Here is a 22,407-nt window from a genome sequence, read left to right on the forward strand (position 1 = left end):
GGCGGAACCTGTTACCTTAGCAACGGCAGTAAAGGGCCAAGCCTAGTGGGCGGGGGGAGCGATAGTTAGTTCCTCGGGCGCGACTTTGCGTTTGACCCTTACGGCAGCCTGTAGCTGACTGAGAAGGAACGGGGAAATTCCCGCCAATTTGAATCTCAGCCTCTGAGGCAGTTATGTCCTATGCCCGGCTCGCCACCTCCCTCCTGTGACTGAGGTGAGAGAGACCTTTATACAGTGCCTCTGGGCTTAGGCGTTGCTACTGGATGCCAAGCTGAGGTACTGTTGGGGAGAGTGTGGTACTGATAAAGTACCCCTGAGCGGGGGAGGAGGTTGATACTCGGGGGGTCATAAGGACAAAATTCTCTGATGGGGGGGGGGAAGAGGATCCTTGGGTTGAGCTAAGGCTCATGATGCAAAGTGCAGCGTTGTCAACCCCCAAGGTTCACGAATCATGAGTCAGACCCCCTGAAATTATGAGATGGGTCCCACCGTCATGAGGATTTTTTGAGGTTTTGATTTGTCTTAATTTTTGAACAACACTCCCGTGTTTGTATGGTCGTGCACGTTGTCAGTGCTCCCCTCCCTTAGTACGGTTATTCAGGCCCCCGTTGCGGGAGCTCTCCCGTCCACATCTGCCCCGCCCCTGCCTAACACTTATTTCCACCCCCACCCCCAATCAGTTTTGCACAAAGCCTCCTCTGGGGCTCTTCATCCACCACTCCCAGGCTTGGCAGGGCAGCTGTAGCTAGTCTTCTTCCAGGACTAAGGGGCAACTCCAGGGCTCTTCAGCTCCTCTCCCCTCTCAAATGCTGGATGTTGCATGTAGGGTGGGGTGGGCTGGGCTGTTTCGTTTCTTCTTTGCTTTTCTCAGAATGATGTGGGCTCAGTCCCCCGTATGGAAAGAGCTCTGCCTGGCTCCTGGAGCTCTGCTTGTGTGTGATTTCAGTCACCCTGTCTGGGCACGGTAAGGGTGGTAAAGGGTTAGAGAAAGGGTGGTAGCACGAAGCACCATCAAAAAGTGCTTCAGGCTAACATCCAAGGTATTACCAAGCCAACTATTCATCAGTTGGCTCAATGTGGGGATAGGGGGTGAAGTGTATTTCAGATTTGATCTCTGAAGAGAGCCTTAGAGTGCTGAAGGTGTTGGAGAATGTGATCTATGATGCTGACACAAGCTCGGAGCATACTGACTGTGGATGTGGTTTATGCTCTGAAGCACCAGGGTTGTACGCTTTAGGGTTTTGGCAGCTAAACTGATCATTAAGTCAACAGGATAACACAAAGTCTGCCTCCTGGAGAAGTTGTTGTTTGTCTGCTTTCCCCCCACCTTGCCACCTGGGGAAGAGCAGCTAATCAGAGTAGGTTTCAGGGCAACTTCACCTGTAATCCTCTTCTATAGTCCAGCAAGGGCATATACTCTTGACTCCAGCCTTCTCAACCATCACCTGTCTTGGGTAGATACCTTGCTCAGAAGGGGGAGAGAGGCAGGTATTTCTACGCTAAACAGTTCCTTGTCTGCACTGTATTATTCCCCAAAAGACAGACTGCCTAAGCAGGCCTTCTTTGCTTCTCTCCTCAGAGACGGCAGACAATGTAATTGTCAAGTTATAATTTGCTATATAGTTTTCTTAGCAAGCACTCTTATTCTTAACATAAAAGCATTACAGAAAACATTAAAAGCCAATAAAAACTGACACACACAACAAGCTTACCAGAGATCACCCCTCACTCCAGCAGGGGCTCTGGTTGGTAATTAGTCCTTAAAACCCACAACAGGTTTTTTCTTGTGGTCACAAGTTTAATCACAACTTCTACTCAGAACAAGTCTAGTAGAGCCTCTGTGGGGCAAAGACCTTCCAAACCTTCCCTAAGGATTGGGCCCTACTTGGACCAGAGGTCCTGTCTGTTTGCCGGATCAAAAAGAAGATCCTGAATCAGTTTTAACTCAGGCTATATAACCAAAAATTCTTTTTGTCTGTTGGTCCCTAGAGCATCTAGTTTGACTAGTATATGCAAGCATCTCTCCACGTAGTGGTGGTGGTGTTACAACCTGAATGAGTTTGCCCAATCATGATCCATTGCTCTTAGTTCCTGGAGATCTGTGGTCTCTCTTCCCCATAGAAATATCCTACATGAGGAATGGTATACAAGTGTAAAATTAAAGAATTAAAAAGTTAGCTTAAGTCTAGTTAGGAAAATATATGTTTTGAGGAAAGGCCCTGACTAGCAAGCAGAAGGAAAGCCTTGAAAATAATAAGTGATAAGGCCAGAAGGAATAAAGTAGGGAGGATGTCTGGTTCAAAGACTAAACTAATGAAATAAGGGATAGTTTCTAAAAAGAAGGCCTCTGACCCATAGGGGTGACTGCAGATGGGTTTTAAATTTAAAAAAAAAATCTATCTTAAAATGAGCCAACATGGACCTTCCCACCCCACATACCAGTGTTCTCCTATGTGGCAGGTTGAACAAAAACAAAAGCTGTTGGACAGCAGGAAGGAGGGGAAGAGATAAGGAGGAAAGGCCTTGGGAAGAAAGAATGTTGTAAATCTTATCTGAATTAAGACTGGAAATAAGGGTGAATTGGCAATGACATTACGTGTTTGTTAAAGGGTATTTAAGAAGTCAGCTCTTAAAGGGTTCATTGCCAATACCCATCTGACTATGTTGGAAGCAAGGTGGGTCTAAGCACCCCTGGATTTAGCCTGTTTATAAGTATCTTGATTAAATGCTTATGTTTTGTTAGTGTTCAGAGGTAGTAAATTACTTATTGTTTGGGCTTTGGGGGCATGTTCAGAGCAACTGTATAATGTATCATTTGGCCTTTTGATTTAATAAAATAATTTGATTAAATTGGTGTTTGATAATTTCCCATATCATTTCAAACATTAATAATTCCAACACCTAAACAGTACATAAACACTTGCCTTTTTAATACAAAAAATTCCTAAAATACTTAATTCAGTAAGGTTAACTTAAGTCAATAAGGTTTGTCTAGGATATTGTCATATCTGTCACAAGGACTTCCTTTACAGAAACCTGCTGGGGGGGTGTGTGGCAAGGGTAGGGTTGGGGGACTGGCATTCCCTTTCAGCTACACATCTGCCTGGGACAGCTGCAGTCTTATAAAGTGTCCTTTTACAGCAAAGGAAGCCATTCACCATGAGGAACAGAAGACTCAGCAAGAGGAAGTGGAGATAGCAAGGACTCTATCCTATAAGAGTTGGGCTAATACCAGGAACTCACAGAAGGGGCAAGATCAGACTGAAGAGGATTATGTTCAGAAGTTTATCTTCCATAGATCTGTAACTCTTAAGCTTTTCAAGAGTAGAGTGTGTGGGTGTTTAAGAAATTCCTTGGTTAAGCCTATATGTTCTTGTATTACTGCCATGTTGCCCCCAAAGAATGTAACTTAGGTAAATCAGAGCTCATGCAACCAGAAGGACCCTGTAGGGAAAATGACTAAACTACTGGAGGCTCAGGAAGGCCGAAGCACTGGTTCTAGGTAGCCAGACTGGAGTCCCATTATCAGAAGGGGTATGAAACAGGATCCACAGGGGGGGAAGTGCACCTCTGACCCAAAATCTGGAGCAGGAATCACCATCTATACCCAGGGCCTTTAGGAGCATGTAAGATTCAGCTGTTGGATCCCATCATAGCAGACAAGTATCCTTTTAGAGAGAGGGGGACTGGACCAAGCTGTAACAGGCCATGGTGGAATTTTCATGCAATCTCATGCCACTATCCCAGGACAAACTGATGCAGAGCTGTGTAACTGTGGCTCCTATACTCACCTAGAAATATTGAGCCTGTTGGCAAAATTGGTGAGAAAATTTTTGGGGAAAGTGTTATACTTGGAACTAAACAGATTGTTAACCTGAACTTAAAATAATTTAAAACAGTATCCGTCACAGGATTTACTACTCACCACTGGGGCACCTCAATGTGGGAAGATCTGGGGATTAGCTCTCAGCCAGTCTAACATCCCTTCCTTTGGTTGCTCATGACATCTCTGTACCCTGGACTCAGTTGGTCCTTCTTTGAAGCTCAGGGGGCTCCCTCTTCGTGGTTTGACCCTCTGGCCAGGTCACTGTAGTTTTCCCCTTCTCAGAGTGTCAAGTCCCACTGGATGATCTGTCTCAGGCAGCCTTCCATTCTTCTGCCCAGGCTATGCTATTTCCCCAGTGGCTAATAAGGGAACCTAGACTCACCTACTACTCTAGGTTCCAGCTGAGGGACCCTATGTCCACTAACTATGGTCCAAGCAATCCCAGACCATGTTTCTGTTTCCCTGGGCTCTTTCCCATTTTCCCTTCTTTTTCTGACCTACCCCTGGGTTGCCACTGGAGCTTCCTCAGCTCCCTATGATTACATTACCATGTCTCTTGTTCTTGCCAGAATCTACAGTCAATGGCAGCATCCCACGGCTTTCTCCCCCAGACCTCTTCCTGGACTCTTGCAAATTCACCTCCCCTTTAGGGAGTGACCATAGAGTTCATTCCTATAAACCCTTCTTGGGGGCTGTTTCCTGGTTATATACTAGGCCAGTCTGCTCAGCTGGGCTTCATCATCAGTTAGACATTATCAGTCCTGACTCCTCCAGGTGCAGCCTGTCACGTGGTTGATGGACCCTTTCTTTCTTACTCAGGCCTTGTGTGGTGTGATTACCCCATCACAGAGTCCCTTAATCCTGGATACACACAGCTTATTGTACCATCCTCTTTAAATATAGAATCATAGTATCATGACAAAGTCGGTTCTATGTGATAATACCAGTTGTTTAAATGTCACTTTGCTTTAATGCCATTTAGCTTTTGCTACTATGATTTCTATCTATTTATCAGAGGTAAAGAAGTTCTTCAATATGTGGAATGATATTGAACTTCTGACAAATGATGACACAGAAAGTGGACGACTGAACATAGGTTCGAGACAAGAATGTGGAACTGCCTTGTACCAAGAGGATACGCTAGTTAAAATAACTTCCTCTGAAAAGGTAGAATTTATCAGGATCAGAGCTTATTATGCTGGAAGTTATTGGAACTATGTAAAAAAAACTGTTTTAGACTAGTAGATTATTATATATTGTCTTATTTTAATTGTTGAAAAGCATTACTCTTATCTGTATTTTTAAAGGTACTTTTAGTTGCTTATATTTCATAGCTCTTCTTTTTATTTCTAAGGTCTTGTTTAATCCAAAACTATATGCATGCAACTCAAGTGATGGCTGTATTATTGTGGCTGACAGATCAGTGTCACTTCTTGATAGCATTTGCCAGTCTTTTCAGATGCACATTCAATTTGGTGAGTTTATTGTTTTGGAATTAAACTAACTGCAAGTGAAAATTGCCTATGGATTCAGTTAATTAAAAACAGCTTTATTATTTTAATTATTTTCTAACTGAAAATACAGGAAGTACCCTTCATCAATATATCCTAGATTTAAAAAAAACCCATTATAATAGAACATTTGTATAAACAATATGGCACCTCTGTTGCCCCTAGAGGTCATTAACAAGGCTCCTATTAACTTTATCGGGGATCTATCAGAGTATAGAGGTCCACCTATGTGAAGCTCTTTGCAGGATTGAGGTCTGAAGTCTCAATTCTGGAAACGTTTATGCGTGAGCTTAATATTAAATATATGACGAATCCTAATGGCTTCTGTGGGACTACTCACATGAATGAAGATGTGTGTGTATTTGCCGGATTGGGATCAAAAAGTGAAACTACAGATATGATCCAAAGACTCCCCAATTTGCATCTTGAGTGAGAATTGGGGGAGATCAAATCTATATAACCATGGAGACAAACTATATCTGCTATTTTTATTACCTTGAAAGTATGTAATTTGTGAGAAAAAAACATGACCAACTAATATTGCTTTTAGATTGAAAAGATTTATATTACCACAAAAGTTAAACAAAACCATTTATATCATAGAATACAAAACCCTGTTGATATTAGAACAGTGATTTACCAGCTCTTCACACAAAATGAATTGTGGACAATTTTTAGAATCATTATATTAGTCTCAAGCCTGATTTTGGGAGGTTTGTGCTCAGCCTGGCCTCTGCTGCTTCTCCCTCCCGCCCCTTCATCCAGGTCTTAACTTGCCAGGACTTGCTGTGAAAAGTGATATTAAACGTACAAATTTCACTTTTCACAGCATTATTTTTATTATTGAGTCTGCAAAAAAAAAAACCTACATAAATAAATTGCAATGTGTATACATGCATATTGATTTGTTTTTCCTGAAGTTAATTAAGTATTTTAGTAGAAAAGTGTCAGTGCAGCCACCAGCAAGAGTTGATGGCCACATTCTGAGGCCACCAAAAAATTTGTTGTGAGAACCCCAGACTTAGAGCATGTGGAAGAATGCTCCTTTCTTAGGACTTCTATAAATCAAAATAAATATTTGAAAGAATTTGAGATGCTGCACTACTAACTTATTCATGCTTGAACTGCATTATCTATGACAACCTAATATTTGAAATTTTGGTTTGGAATTTTCAGACACTGAAGTGGATGTGGTTGGTTTGTGTCAAAAAGGACAGTTTCTTGTGGTCGGTGAGAGAAGTGGTAACCTACATCTTATTCATGTACCATCAAAGCAAACTTTGCTAACTAATGTACGGAACTTACTTTTTTGTTCCATTCTCAATTTCTTGCATGCTTTTTTGTGTGTGTCAAATATCAAAATATTAATAAACTGAGTATCTTGAAGGTGACTCTTGCTTTGGCTGACTATGCATGTTAGGTTATAAGGAACTCCCCCCCCCCCCCCCCCCCCGTGCGTAAATGTCCTGTGCGTAAATGATCTAGTGAACTTTATTTAAATACAAAAAACAAAACAGCCCCATTTTGTATGAGGATAAGGACTATTTCTCCAAGAGTGTGCAGGATTGATCCCTAAAGTAATTTTTTATGTTACCAATTCCTTATTATTCAAAATTGCACGTTAATGCAGAATTTCTGTAGGGAAAAAAGTACAGGTTTAAATTAATATGTATTATTTCCTAATAAGCACATAATTTTAATCCAAGATGGAATAAAATTTGTCTTTATGTTGACTTTTATTTTAGGTTTTGGTTCAGAAATCTGAAAATGAAAAGACTTATCTAAACCTTATTATAGAAAAAGATAATGCAGATGGAGGTAAGTTTTTTCTTATAATTCTTCCTAAAAATAGCCTGGTTTTAACTCTCAGAAGAAAAAATAAACTGGATGTGATCTTAACCATGAGTAATTTATCTGTAATAAAAATGTACGTGCTGTGATAGCTGGACTGGACCCCTTAGGGCTCAATCCTGCAAGTGTGGAGCACTCTGGCCCTGATCTGACAGAGCACAACAGCACATGCCTAACTTTAAGTATAAGAGGAGTCCCATTGAACTGCATTCTTAAAGTTAAGCACATGCTTATGTACTTTGGTGGATCAGGGCCAGAGTGCTCCGTACTTCCAGGGTTGAACTCTTGACTGAGCTCATGACTGACAACTTCAGGAAAACAAGGAGAAATGTGCTCCTTAGTAACCATTTATGTATGTTATATTTTTCTGTACATCTCTTCTTGGTGTGTGTTAATATTTAAAAGTGGATATTCACATGCATTCAGGATATTGTTTAACAGACTGTCTCATTGCTCCTTTAAGCCCAGATCCTGTAAACATACATGTACTTAACTGTACACATGTGAGCATTTCCATTTACTTCAGTGGAACTTCTTGAATGTGTACGGTTAAGCACATGGATGAGTTTTTGCAGAAACCAGACCACAATCACTTACTAAAGTGTTTTGGTTACATTTAATTTCAGATTTTTCATTTTGTTTTTTATTTATAAAAAAATGGGAGATAAGTATGTTATTTGGAATGACTGTACTTCAGAACTTTTCATTTTCCACAGCTACTGTACCAGGGAAGCTGCTCAGGTTTCCTATATATTGTTTTAATTAATTATTATGCCCCACTTGACAGGTGGTACAGGCAATAGGGCCTGATCCAAAGCCCACTGAAATCAGTGGAAAGACTCCTATTGACTTAATTGACATTGCATCAGGCACATCCTGAGCATCTGGTTATTCTTGTGGTGAAATTGTGACTTCTACGAAGTCAGTATCAAAACTCCCATTAACTTTAGTGGTGCAGGATTTCACCCTTATACATTGTAAGTACATGGAGTCTTTAATAGTAATTTGTTTCACTTCTGTTAATCTAACCAAAGAAGCCAAATTGCATTGTTTGTAACTACATTTTTGTGGTACTAATTTATATATTGAACTGCTTATTGATGTTTTGGAAAAACAAATGTTTTTTGACAGATCTGTTTAAGGTAGTTAGTGACTAAAATTTTATAATGGCCGGTGGATGCTTTAAACAATTTTTTTCTGATGCATGTCTTTTTACAAGTACTGGCTTCTAAGTGAAGTACTTGAGTTCTTTTTTTGTTATTTAGAAGTTTGACATCAATATTTATTTTTTCTCTATTTGGCATATGTTCCCTCTGAAACTAACCTGGTTCTGATTGTTTCTTGTTTCTTTCTTTATGCACTACCTATCTTTGCTGAGGCATGTTTTCAAATAGTACTTAGATATGAATGTCTGGGGTGTTACATTTTCATTGGAGAGCCTGTAACTTCAGATATCCTTTCCTTTGCTGGTCTGACAGCATTGACTGGTGGGAATTTAGGGGATGAATTTAGGATCTATTCTCTTAGGACACTAATGTGAGATTTTAAATTTATGTTGTTAGTTTATTTTTAGTTAGTAGCATTTTTTTGGTTGATTTAGAACGAGTTCTGAGAACTTTATTTTTATATATATGAACGCCTATTGACTTCGGAATCTCAGGATTTGGCCTTTAGTGGTGTATATGTACTTAGTGACATTAGTGAGAAGGAGATTTTTGTGCAGTTACAATAATACTTAACAGCATCACTAGTATCAGCAAAGTTCTATGAATTATGTCATTCAGCATGCATAGAGTTGCATGGGGTAATCTCAGGCTGTGTTATGTATGTTGTTCTTAATTTTGGTCCCACACAGATTTAAAAAATATATATATATCTCATTCTGTGCTTGGTAATGTTCTTACATTTTATTTGTTAAAGTAACTAGTTTGACCTAATCTAAAATTATTCTAATCTGGTGAAAAGTTTGGTCTAAATAATTTTTAGACTTTAGAAACTTAAGTTTGTTGTATTTGTGTTTATTTTTATAGGTATCTATCACATATTCATTCTCACAAGCAATGGATTCTTTTGCATTATGTGCCTCCCACTTGCAAAAATTCAGGAAGGTATGATGATACAACTCATGTTTAAAATTAAATTCCAGATTGCTGTGTATTAACCTATAATAACTAAAATACTTTTGCGTGCTGCTTTCTGTAGTGGCTCAGAGTCCAGTCCTGTGAAGTGCTGAGTGACCTCAACTCCCATTGGCTTCAGAGGGAGCTGAGAATGTTCAGCAACTTCCAGGAAAGGGTCTTAATCATTCGTAGGGCTTTTGTTTTTAAGACAGTGTGAACTAATTGTGAATGCACGATTTTAGTTTAGTCTTAAACCCCCTCTCCTCCCACTAGTTTTGTATACTATTTTTATTTCTCCCACCCAACCCCCACTGCAAATTACTTATAGTTTACATTCCCTTCACTAATTCTGTTTCTTATTGAGAGTATTGCTTGTTACGGGAATAGAATTCCAAGTCATAGTATTACTGTGTTAGTTATATTGAACAATATTATAAATTACTTTAATGAGGTCACCAAGAGCACAGGACCACCCTGGGCTTTCAAAAAGTTAATTTTCTATAACGCCATAGTATGACCAATAGAAATGCATGTGAACTTTGATTATAGCGTTGTTAGTGCTGTACAGAGCTGTCAGGTTGGCATTATAGCTATCCAATATGAAACTATGAAACCACATTTTTTGTTTTTTACTTTTTTTTTTTTTTAATTTTTATGTAGCAATTGACAAGATGGACATGATTACAGCAAAGAAGGTAAATAGCAGTATCTGCTAGTGTACCAATTGGTGCATCTGTTACAAATCTCCAATTTAACAAAACTTTGATTTGTATAGCTTATCAAACACTTTGTTTGAAAATTTTTTAATTGCTGTAAAGCTAACTGATAAATGGGTAAACCGAAGTTTTCTTTACATCCTAAAGTCAGCGTTTAAGTTTTAACAAACTTTTATTTATTATTCCATAAATAACTGTGTGTTTTCATTTTTCCAGTTACAAGGAATGATCAAGACTGCTTATACTTCTACAAAGGATTATCACACCCTTGGTTGTCTGAATTTTGTGATTGGTTACTCGATGAACAACATCCTGCTGATAATTGGGGTAAATGTACATACTGATATTTTATTGAAAAAAATGTTATGGAGACAAAATGATTAAAATTATCTGATGCATTCAGATGTCTGTTAATATAATGATAGTCTGCAATATCAGTAATCTTTTGATGGATTAAAAGACAATGTCAAGATTTTAGTTTTAAAGGGACAATTTGTCATTTCAAAACTGGGCATAGTGCTATGACGGTTAATGGTAAATGTGTGGAGCTTTATTAGTGACAATACTACATTGCAGGATTTTAGTTCATCTGCATGCACTCTTGTATTTCTCATTTAATCCTTGTTCTCAGAGGGCCCAATCATGGAGCACATGATTTATGAGGAGAGGCTGAGGGAACTGGGATGGTTTAGTCTGCAGAAGAGAAGAATAAGGGGGAATTTGATAGCTGCTTTCAACTACCTGAAGGGGGGTTCCTAAGAGGATGGATCTAGACTGTTCTCAGTGGTAGCAGATGACAGAACAAGGAGTAATGGTCTCAAGTTGCAGTGGGGGAGGTTTAGGTTGGATGTTAGGAAAAACTTTTTCACTAGGAGGATGGTGCAGCACTGGAATGGGTTACCTGGGGAGGTGGTGGAATCTTCTTCCTTAGAGGTTTTCAAGGTCAGACTTGACAAAGCCCTGGCTGGGATGATTTAGTTGGGGATTGGCCCTGCTTTGAGCAGGGGATTGGACTAGATGACCTCCTGAAGTCCCTTCCAACCCTGACATTCTATGATCTAATGTCAACTGAAGTCAATGAGAGTCTTTTTATCAGGCCCACATTCAACAGAGACTTGCCAAAGTACAATATAAAGCCCCAGTCTGCCAAAGTACTTGAGCACGTGCATAGTCCCATTAATTTTAAGGGAATGAAAATTATGGACATACTGAAGCTCTTTTCTGGACTAGGGCTCAATGTAGTCCGACAGATACATACTACTTGATCCAAAACCCATTAACTTCATTGCAGGACTTTCCATTGATGGGCTTTGGATCAGGCACCATGTCCTAGTTGGATGCAAATTGTCTGTTTGTAAATGTTCCGTGCTTTTGGAAGAGCCACAAAAATCTATTTTAGTGGGCAAGAATGATTGATTTAAATATTGTGATATAGTCAGTTCCTGAAAATAGGAAAGGAAAAAAGCTACTTTGATTTTTGAAATGTGTTTATCTTAACTATTAAGAGACTGTGTAGGATACTCAGCGTGACTTGCAACTTCCTAGAAACCTTTTTCTATTAAACTTCAATGAATGAGACAAACTTGACAACTACCAGAATTTCTAATATACAACCACATTTTGTTTTGTTTTTTTAAAAACAGGGTAAAGGTGACTGTGTGCTCTCCAAATGGGAGGTGGATCCTAGTAAAAACCTGGTGTCTGTTCAAAGTTTTGCTGATTCAAGTATGATTAAAGGTAAAAGTTAAAAAATTTGCCTGTAAAATAAGAAGTCTATTTATATAAATAGACAGGAATATAACTGAAAATATCTTGAGCTACTTTTTGTAATAGTTAGTTTACTGTTTTAATAATACATATAGTATTGCAAAAGGAGATTTCATTTGGTTGAGTGTATACTGCAAGCCTAAATCTATGCTTCAAAGTTAACTTTTTGAAACAGATTTTTCTGCAGTGAAGTATTACAAGATGTATGACCTACAGCTGTATTTCCATTTTTTACAGGGTTGAATAAACTTTTCCTGTTAATCTGCTTTCAAATATTTGTCTCTAGCTGAGGAGTGAATGGGAGCATTATTTAGTAATGTTATTGTTCTTCTTCCTGGGCTTACTCCTAAAATGTGCTGAGCGCTCTAGTTTGAATCCAACAAAGCAGTTCAGCAGATAAAAACTTAAGCATTTTTAGGATTGGGGCCTAGTGAGCTACTAGGATGACTGACTCTGTAAGATCCATTTAAAAAACTCTAAAGAAACTGCTTTGTAAATGGGTATTTCTACAGAATATTTGCAATTCAAATATGTTATTCCCAGACAAATATATATTTTCTTTCCTAGATGCAGTGCAATTACAGGTCATAGACAACTTGTTGTTTGTCCTGGATAAGGAAGTAAGTATAATTTCACTGATCTGTCTGAAATTGTTTTACAATGATTTTTTTAACTAATGATTTTAAAAAACCTTTTTATAAGGTAGAAATATGCCTTTCCTTATAGAGGAGTTTGATCTTGCACTGTGCTTTATTCTTTTGATAGAAATACTTCAAGACCTGGTACACTTATTTACTGTATTGTAAATATATTGGTGTTCTCCTTTTTGGACCTCTCAACCTAATAAAACATGTCTTGATTATGTCAAGAAAGTATGAAGTGGATACCTGACTTTTTGTTTTCTTCTAGAACATTTTGAGCATGTGGGATGTTTATTCTCTTACTTTGATTTGGGATTGGCCTTTAGTTCGTATTGAAGAATTTCTTCTAACTACAGAATCAGATTCTTCTTCAGTCGTAAGGTAAATGAAGAATTATAGTACCATCTTTGGAATATGAAGGGCCTATTACTGCAGGAACTGTCCAACCCTCATTTGACTTCCTGTGTGTCTTGGGGTAATCCCCAGTTGGTGACGTATGACAGATCTCATTTTTGCTTCTCACAGCGTTCCACTGACATTTTTCTAGCTCAGTAAAGCACAATACTGGATCTGCAGCCCAAGTATCCTTGACTTCCTTCCAGAGAGGGTAAAAATGAGGCCTCCTGCAGAGTGACTCTCCTTATTACTATTAAAGCAGTTTAGAACCCTCCCCGTAGAGTTGCAAGTATCATTTTGGCAACACTCTCATCTGCTGGACTGAACACTGGAGTATTGCTCTCAAGACTGAGATAATAACATTATCCATAATAAATGCTATATAAATTCTAGTTATCTTCAAAGTAGGAAAATAAGTGGTATCTCATTTTGCAGGTTATGAAATTGAGGCACAGAGTTTAGGTGAATTGGCTATACCTACAAAAGAAATTGGTAACAGAGCAGAGATTAGAACACAAGAATTCTAGCTCTTACCATTAGACCATACTTTTCTTCCAAGTTTGCCACCACATGCATGGTTTCAAGCTTGGAAATTGAACTCCTATCCTATGTATGGTAACATATTGTGCTACTATAGGGCCATATATTGTAGTACTACAATATCTCAGTTTTCATAGAATACCTAAATTTTACAGATTGTTTCAGTATCTTTTTATAAACTTCATAATTTAACATAAGATTGATTTGGGGTTTTTTTCTTCTTTATAGGCAAGGGACTGCCAGCCTTAAACTAATAACCTTGACAGTACCTGTTAACAAACAGGTACGAATCTCTTTATTTATCTATATTCTGTTTTATTTTGATTACACAGCAGTTGAAAAGCGTGAAGATACGAGATGGCTGATTGTGCATGTAGTCAATAGTTGCCTTTTTCCTCAGCGTTTGCACTAAAAAAAACCCAAACTGGTATAAAAAGCAACCGTTATTTTGCTTTCTATTAGTTGCCCAATGTGAACAGGCATTGGAGTTAAGATAACTGAAACAGAATGTTGGAGTGAGATTAGTAGATATGCTTGTTTTTAAAAATATAATAAACATAGATGACATCTTCTAAAACAGTGTTCAACTTTCTCAAATTTTTGGCGTTTGTCCTCTGGGGGGCTCCAAAAAGTGCTCAATAAATTTTTTACCTCATTCTGTAGAAACACTCCAGAAAGAATCCTGCAAATAACTGTGGGGATTAATTTATTTTATCAGGCTGCACCAAATTCTGAGTTCTACATTTACCTTTTTGTTTTTTCCCTTATTTTATAGATGAGAAACCTCATGGTTTTTTCACTGCCTACAATGCACCTGCTCTATTCTTTGGAAGTATCTGATGTTTCTTCACTGGTTCAAAGTGGAATTAACACAGTATGTTTATATTTCTTTAAAAATTTAAGTGTTTTAATATGTATAACTTCTAAAGCGGTTGCTATGTTTGTTATTTCTTTTAGATTAGAGCCCCAAAAGTGGTAAAAACTATACATTCATATAAGAACAATTCCTTCCCCTGATGATCTTACAATCTAAATTAAACAAAACAAAAAAAACCCATGCCCTAAAAAATAATCCAAAGGACAGAGGAAAGAGATAAATTATACAAACGGTGATCAGGGTGGTGCTGAGCCCATGTCTTGTTAGTTTAATATTTTTATATTATGGGCAGCTGCCAATAAATCTTGCTGTTAGATTTATGGTTTGTGGGGTTTTGTTTTCTTAGCGTAAATTTTTTTTTTTAGGTGACGCTGCTGAGGTAGGTTTTCATGGAAGATTTAATTGATGAGGTGACAGCTTGACAAATGGATTTTTGGAGGGACATTCCAAACACAAAGGGCAGTTTGGAAGAAGGAGCTGAGAGATAGCCAAAGGGTTATCAACGCTTGCGTCACTGGTAGAGTGGAGTGGATATTGGGAAATGTGAATGGATACCAAGACAGAGGTGTAGGTAGCTGTGCATTACTGTCCTCATTTTCAAGATGCTAAATAAGTTCTAGATTGCCTGTGCAGCACAGTGCGGAACTGGTCAAATGACTCAGGAGTATAATATGTTTGAAGCACTTGGCAAGAAAGATTATTTGGGCCATGGCATTTGGAGACAATAGAGGCTAATATAAAAAGCCAAAGAAGAGGAGATGATGATAGTCAAGGCAGGAGGTCAGGACAGAAATTTTGGCTTTCTAGATGAAGAGGACAGGTTGACTTTTAAAGACGTGAAGGAAAAAGTGACTGTCACGGTTCAGGGCCACTCCACCTGTATGCCCCTCCATGGTCCCTTTGGGCCTCCACTTTAGACTCCTGGCTCTTGGGTAGACAGCCATGCATCCCTCCCTCCTGCCCGGGTTTTTTCCAGGCTGCACAGTTCCTGCCTACACTGAGATATTCCCAGCGAGCCAGACTGCCTAAACAGGCCAGCATCTGTGCTTCAAATTCTTTCCAGAGGCTATGAACAGCTATAATTATCAGCAGTCACAAGTGACCACACAAACGTAAGCAAGTACGTTTATTTTTAAGGTGAAAACACTAGAGAAAAAACATTAAAAAATAATAAGGGAAACTACACACTTGCTAAAAAGCTCATCAGAGATCACCCCATCCCCGACTCCAACCTCAGGCTCTGGTAGATGTTAGTCCTTTAAACCCCACAACTGTTTTTTTCTTCCCCCATTGTAATAAGTCTCAGATTCAGAACCAGAATAACCATGAATAGTTTGATCTTTTCTTTATATTGCTTGGGCCTTTGATCTTGGCCTCATGTAACAGGTGAACCTCACAGACAAAGCTCCACTCCTGGGGGCATATTTTGAAAAGGCTGGGTTTTTGTATAACCATTGGTGGGCAATTTGCATTCACTTGCCCCTAGATATTTACCAGGAAATTCACTTTACACATATTGTCCCAAATGTCCATTCACGCTGAGCATATTGTTCAGTATATTCCTTTGATCATCCAGGCCTTGCATTCCATTTCCCTCAAAGAGGTTACATAAAATCCTGGCCTAAAGTAACACACAAATCATTAATTTAATACATTGGACCTCAAAAATATTTAAACTTAATTCAATAATGCCTCCCAAGGATACTGCAGGAAATTGCCATATCTGTCAGGGTGATATGGCCTGGAAGTGGGGAAGAAGGTGAGGGAGAGGTCAGAAATGACACTACTGTTGAGGGCATGAGTGTTAGAATGAAAGTGTCACCAGTAATTGAGCTGAGGTAATGGGGGGATTTTGGGTAGAAAGACAGAGTTCAGTTTGGGCCATCTTAAGTTTTAGATGGTGGCAACCATCCTGGACAAAATATTAGTGAGACAGCAATAGGTGAGATATTGGGTAAGAGAAAATAAATATTTACATTCCAAATTAATAACCTCTTCATTATTGTTAGTTGCTTTGTACTGCTTGAGATTTTTTTTTTCTTTTTTTTTGTAACTTTAGTTTCTAATAATTATCTACTGCAGGATACAATATACTTTTTGGAAGGAATTAATGAAAATCACCAAAAGTAAGTCATATATTTGCATTTAATTAGATTACTGTTATATGGACATGTGTACAATTATTTTATATTCATACACTCTCATAATTCCATAATTGCTTTCAGGTCCCCTGAAGGCCCGGTGTCTGTTTTAGTATTGAGAAGTTTAACAGAAGCCTTGCCGGAAAACAGGTATATTTTCTGTTTTGAAATTTTGCTTTCCCTTTATGTAACTTTGATACCTTATCACGCTTTATTTAATTTCTCTTCCTAGATTAAGTCGCTTACTTCACAAGCACAAGTTTACTGAAGCTGAGAATTTTGCTGTTCAGTTTGGACTGGATGTTGAGGTAAATGACTCATACTTGGCAATAAATTAAGAGATTAATTTGTGAGATTGAATTTATGAACTGAGTTTCTGTCTTTGTTAATTTCTTAATAGGATATAAAAAACATTCAAATTGTGAATTAGCTTTAAAATAAACTGATTTAAGATGAGCAGTTGTGTGTGAAAGAAGTAAATTTTCATCTGACATAACTAATATATCTCTGAACCATTCTTCATAAAGTATGCCTTCTGATGGAGGTTACCCATATAAGCATCAGGGGTGTAGCGCTGCTTGAAGAGCAGCACTTAATGTATGTTGATTAACAATAAAAAGACTAATTGGTTTGAGTCATTGCATTATTATTAGAACTTCCTTGGGATACTGGATCCAATCCTGCAGGGTGCTGAGCTCCCTCAATTCCTATTAGCTATTAGAGACCTTAGCATCTCCCGGGGGAAGCTCTCTTGGCCTTATTCTGAACTTGAACTATTTCTTTTATAGACAGACTGTTCTTAGTTGACAAAAAATCACGTTAGGGCCAATACTGCACTAGCTTTTTCTATGGCAATTCATTGGAGTTTGCCATTTGACTCGGATGGTAGCAGAAGCAGGACTGTAGCACTCGCCTTAGATATGAAATGCTAACTGTTTATGATTAACCAAATTTTCTAGTGGACATATTTTCTGAAATTGATCAAGAGAAATTAGAATTTATCAACAAATAATTTTTTACTTAGAAAGAGAGTGAGTTAATGGGTGATCAAGATAGATGGGATTAGCAGCATGTTTTGATTAGTTAACTTTATAGTTGTATTAATAATGAGTTAAAATAGCCATAGGCGCTTTTTTTTTTTTAAAGAATTTAATCTTTCCAGGGTCCTGAAGATAAATAGGAGTTTATACAACTTAACTCAACTTTATAAAACATCATATGGAAAAAGCCTAGAGAACTCTATCACCCACCCTGCACTCCTGCGCAAACATGTATAGTTTAGTAAGCCAAGAAGTACCATGATAGGCACTTCTTAAATGAGGACATTCACCTTATTTGGACCTAGTTTCCTCCAGAATAATATTGTGATCTGACCATGTGATGACCTTTCAACAAGAGAGAGAGATTATCTCTTTAAAGCAGTAGGACACTAGTTTTAAAAGTGTCTGCCTTTGTTTTTTAAAACAGCTTGTTTACAAAGTAAAAGCAAGTGCCATTTTAGAGAAATTGGCTTCATCTTCCATTGGGAGTTATGGTCAAACAGTTTGGTTAGATCTTGTGGATGAAGCTAAAGAAAATCTGCATAAAATACAGGTATGTTGCACGACTCTTGTTGCACACATTCAACCAAGCTGAAAGGGAGCCTAGAGTTAAGAATTTTAAACTGTTTCTTTAATCAAACAGGATAACCATTTTGTCGTGAATTACTGCATAAATACTCCATGGCTGACGTATGAAACAACTCAGGAAATGTTAAACTATGCTAAAATCAGAGTAAGTTTTATATGAAACTTTATATGTATACCAGTACATTTCTGCTCTGTTTTCCCACTTGACTTGAATGACTGTCACTCTACAAGGGATGTTGCAGCTCAACAAAGAATGATACTGTTTTGGAGGACTGGCCAAAAAATTATGCAGACTAAGGGCTAAGCAAAAGGGGAGATGCTGTTGAGCACACTTTGTTGCTTCTCTATGCTAGGGTAAAGCATATTCCCAGTTAACACTTACTGTCAACAGCAAGCATTCCAGACACATTGCCTAATATGAAAATCATTTTTGCTTGTAGATGTGGTGTGTGGACTAGTTTTCTAGCTGACTTTCCTTATGCTCTTGAGTGTTGTGAAGGGATCCTTTTCCTCTTTCCCCTGCACAAAGAGCAGGACAGGGTTTCATTTGCACATTGGAAACCAGGATTTAGTCTTGGGCGCAGTAGGTTTACCAAGCCCTTTGCATGGACTGAAAACTAAACACTTATTTGAATTTTTCGTTCTTTTCACATTCCAGACTTTCCTGCCTTATTTAAAAGAACCAGGTAGATGTATTATGGCCCTGATCCTGCAAACACTGCATACATGTAGAGCCCTGTTTAGATACTTTTTGCAGATCGGATACACGTTTGTGTATCTGCAGATATTCTGCGGATTTGCAGGACTCTATACTGGGGGCTGGGCTAGGCTCCGAGGCATCCTCCTGCCAGAGCCTGGTTGGGGAGAGCCATATGGGCAGCTGTGGGGAGCCTGTGTGGAGTCACTGACCCTCCACCTGTCCTAGGCTGGGCAGAGAGCCTGGAGGGCGGGGATATGGCCAGGGGCTGCTCCCCTGCCCACACCCTCCTCTGTTCCCCCACACACACTCCACGGGCAGGTGGACGGTCCACCACGGTTCCCTGGCTGGGCTCCTCGCTGGCCTGGGAGGGGGGAGACCTGTGGAGCTGCCTGGGGGCTGCTTGGGCCCCCAGCCCAGGGCAGGTGGAAGGTCCGCCACGGCTCCCCATGGCTGCCTGCCTGGCTCTGACCGTGGTCGGGCTGTGGCTCCAAGCCACCCCCTTCCCTGCACGGATACAAAATTTGTATCCACATCTGTCCTGCTATCCGCAGAAATGGTCCACGGATATAAAGTGGATACCTGTGAACTTGCAAGGCTCTACATACATGCAGAGATCCCGTGGAAAGATTGAGAACTTGCAGGATCAAGTCCTTGATTTATGAAGATACTAGTTTTTTGTTAGTGTTTACATTAAAATTCTACAGTGCTGTGCAATATCTGATACATTATGCATCAACAGTATTGTCAACTATTGTGTGTTAATACATTCATTTCAGATCTTGAAGAGAGATGACAAAACGATTGCTTCCTTATCTGATGGGGTTCAAGTGTCCATAACAGAAGTAAGAGAACAAATAAAAATTGCCTTAATTTTAAAAATGTGTTAACTTTCTTTAAACAGTTAGGCAATTTTAAAAATTGGATTAATGTCTAAATGTCTTAAAAATGTAATCTAAAAACATTCTTAAAATGAGATGAGATCCTGATACAGATATTGCTTTCAGAATGAAATGCTTCCTCTTCCTATAGAAATGAATGGTTCTTGAGTACTCTAGAAGCTAGAGAGATCAATCTGATGTTTGTCTCTTGAATTTTTAATGTTCTGAAGGAGCTTTTAAACAACTATAAAATGTTTGTGTTTATTAAGCCCTGTTGCAGCTAAAATGGTATTCTGACAGTGTACAGGAGGTGGAGTGTAAGCCATTTATCGTCTTGAATTTTTGGAATAATATGTACTACGTAAATTGTCCTGCTTGACTAATTGGTTAGAGATTTTGGAAACCACCTGTACCTATCATTTTTATATTGTTTTTTCTTAACATCACTTTCTGAATAGCTAGAGTTTTCCCTTCAACTAAAATAACTCCTTTATCTCTGTACAGGTACTGAGAGCTCAAGCGAGGCTAACTACTTTCTATGGAGCCTTTGGACCAGAGAAATTCAGGTTTCCATTAAAACAATTTTTTCTTTTTATGTCGGGCTTTCCACTTGGTGTCTCCTCCTTCATTCATACTTTTACTCTCTCACCCCACCCCCAGAGCAGGTAGTGAGAAAGGAGCAGAGCTCCACTCCTGTCCCTAACATGACAGCTGAGGTAGCACAAAAGAGAGGGAAGTAACCTAGCTCCAGTGGGCTGCAGTAAGCTACTTCTGCCTCCAGGAGCATGTGGGAGAAAAAAAAAGGAATTGTGACCATCAGTCATAGTTCCTTTACTCTGAATCTCAATTTTTCCCCAGAACTGCTCATGGTGTTAGCCAAAGGCTCAATCTAGTATGTCAGCCTTTTTCCTTTTCTTCTATGGTCTTGTTTAATTTCCTACCTGCATAGGAAGTCAGCCTGCTCTGCTGTTTGTCTCCTTGATTGATTTATTTATTAATTACAAGCAAATTAAACAGAAAAATGTGTATCTTCCTTGTATGTGGGGTCTAATTTTCCCTCTATGTAACCATTAGGTTGGTGGTAGTTCTGCCACACACGAAGGGGGAAATGCACACTGCAGCCTTTTTTTGGACATTAGTATTCATTCCTTCACTGGGCTCATGATATACCACCAAGTAGCTGTATTGTGCCTCCTTGCAAAACAAAAACTGAGGAGGCCAGAAGGGAGCGTACAAAGTAAACCCTGGCCATTTGAACCAGAAGAGAAGTTAAGTCAAGCCTACATGGTGAAAATATGTAACCTAGATTTTTATGGTGTAGATGCTGTATTTTAAGCATTATTTAGCAGAAAATTGGAATTTGTGGATGTGTGTCATAGAAGAGAGATGATTTTTCAAAAACCTATATTCACTTTACCACTATCTCTGTTCTATAAAAACTTGGTGGAACATGTGTATGTATTTTAAATACTTTACATGAAAGCCTAAACACTTTTCCTCATCACACTCCTAGTGGAATTGCTTGGACTGAATTCTTGAATAATGAAGACATTTTCAAGAACATCCTTTTTCAGCTAGAAGGAGGCAATCTTCCTTGTGCGCAATACCTCTGGCTTAGGCATCAGGTATGAAGTCTCAAGTGTTTTTTAAAATCTCTGGTTTCAGAGTAGCAGCCGTGTTAGTCTGTATTCGCAAAAAGAAAAGGAGTACTTGTGGCACCTTAGAGACTAACCAATTTATTTGAGCATAAGCTTTCGTGAGCTGTAGCTCACGAAAGCTTATGCTCAAATAAATTGGTTAGTCTCTAAGGTGCCACAAGTACTCCTTTTCTTTTTTTAAAATCTGTTGTTCTAGAAAGCCCAATATTAAACACCTCCTTGACGAGTAGAAAGTCTGAGAGAATCCCATCTTTGATGAGGCTGACTTACGTTATCCTATTTCCTTTGCGTTCTGAACTTGTTACTGGTTAGACAAATTAATTTCTGTTGTAACATTACAGATAAGTCCATTTTGGGGGATGCCAAAGCCATGAAAGATGACATTTTTGGGACTCTGTTAGGCTTGCTGTCTCGTGTTTACCTTCTCAGGGGCCATGAATCTTGCTCACTAACAGAATTTTTAAGGCTTGCTTAAGACTTGACTGCTGCCTTGAAAATGCTTTGAAAACAGCTATGTGGATTGAGATGTAACAAATCCAAAATGCTGGCCACAAGGTATTGAATTTCCCATTGTCTTGCTGGAAAGAGCTAGAGATCCATAACTTTTTGGTTTTCTAAAGCAACAACATTGTAAGCCCATTTCTGCTTCCACTGAAGTTTGTGGCAGCAAGATTGTGTTCTATATGTTGTGATAAATTCACTTCACTTAGATTTTGTTTAACTTGACTACACTTTTTAACATGACATGTTTTCATATCACTGAATGGCCAAACTCTTCAGTAATATAAAAAGCCAAGTTAGAAAGAGCAGTATCTTTATTATATAATAGCATATGCTATAATAAAAACATAATTGTTTTGCTTTTTATATCTTAGGCAGATTTTGAAAGCAGCTTTGATGTGAATATGCTGGAGGACCTGCTTAACACAATCTGTGCTACCATTCCTGTAAAAGAACTGTGTCTGTGGTTTAAAAATGTTGTGATTCCTTTTGTAAGGAGGGTTGTGCCAAAAGGACAGGTAAAACTCTTAAAAGAAACATCCATGCAGATAACTTTTTTTTTTTTTCAGATTAAGGTACACTGTTATATGCAAGCCTCTTGCAGAAATGGTATTTTTGATACTCAGAAAAGCCATTTCTTTAATATTGTGACTTTC

The 22,407-nt window shown here is 38.6% G+C and overlaps 1 protein-coding gene across 1 annotated transcript in view; it reads left to right on the top strand.

Annotated features, from left to right (window-relative positions):
* The first annotated feature begins 4,635 nt into the window (after positions 1 to 4,635).
* The window catches only part of KNTC1 (kinetochore associated 1), a 74,842-nt gene continuing 57,070 nt past the window's right edge, over positions 4,636 to 22,407 (top strand). Inside the window, exons 1-21 of the mRNA XM_073313054.1 lie at positions 4,636 to 4,993; positions 5,181 to 5,301; positions 6,514 to 6,629; positions 7,083 to 7,155; positions 9,219 to 9,296; positions 9,969 to 10,003; positions 10,241 to 10,351; positions 11,668 to 11,761; positions 12,359 to 12,411; positions 12,701 to 12,813; positions 13,597 to 13,651; positions 14,144 to 14,242; positions 16,328 to 16,371; positions 16,471 to 16,536; positions 16,619 to 16,694; positions 17,854 to 17,979; positions 18,070 to 18,159; positions 19,491 to 19,556; positions 20,097 to 20,158; positions 21,106 to 21,217; positions 22,126 to 22,269. Coding sequence (XP_073169155.1) covers positions 4,820 to 4,993; positions 5,181 to 5,301; positions 6,514 to 6,629; positions 7,083 to 7,155; positions 9,219 to 9,296; positions 9,969 to 10,003; positions 10,241 to 10,351; positions 11,668 to 11,761; positions 12,359 to 12,411; positions 12,701 to 12,813; positions 13,597 to 13,651; positions 14,144 to 14,242; positions 16,328 to 16,371; positions 16,471 to 16,536; positions 16,619 to 16,694; positions 17,854 to 17,979; positions 18,070 to 18,159; positions 19,491 to 19,556; positions 20,097 to 20,158; positions 21,106 to 21,217; positions 22,126 to 22,269 — 1,908 coding nt within the window. The 5' untranslated portion in view covers positions 4,636 to 4,819. The remainder of the gene's footprint in view (positions 4,994 to 5,180; positions 5,302 to 6,513; positions 6,630 to 7,082; positions 7,156 to 9,218; positions 9,297 to 9,968; positions 10,004 to 10,240; positions 10,352 to 11,667; positions 11,762 to 12,358; positions 12,412 to 12,700; positions 12,814 to 13,596; positions 13,652 to 14,143; positions 14,243 to 16,327; positions 16,372 to 16,470; positions 16,537 to 16,618; positions 16,695 to 17,853; positions 17,980 to 18,069; positions 18,160 to 19,490; positions 19,557 to 20,096; positions 20,159 to 21,105; positions 21,218 to 22,125; positions 22,270 to 22,407) is intronic.

Source organism: Lepidochelys kempii, chromosome 15 (genome assembly GCF_965140265.1).
Source record: "Lepidochelys kempii isolate rLepKem1 chromosome 15, rLepKem1.hap2, whole genome shotgun sequence".
Classification (NCBI taxonomy): domain Eukaryota; kingdom Metazoa; phylum Chordata; order Testudines; family Cheloniidae; genus Lepidochelys; species Lepidochelys kempii.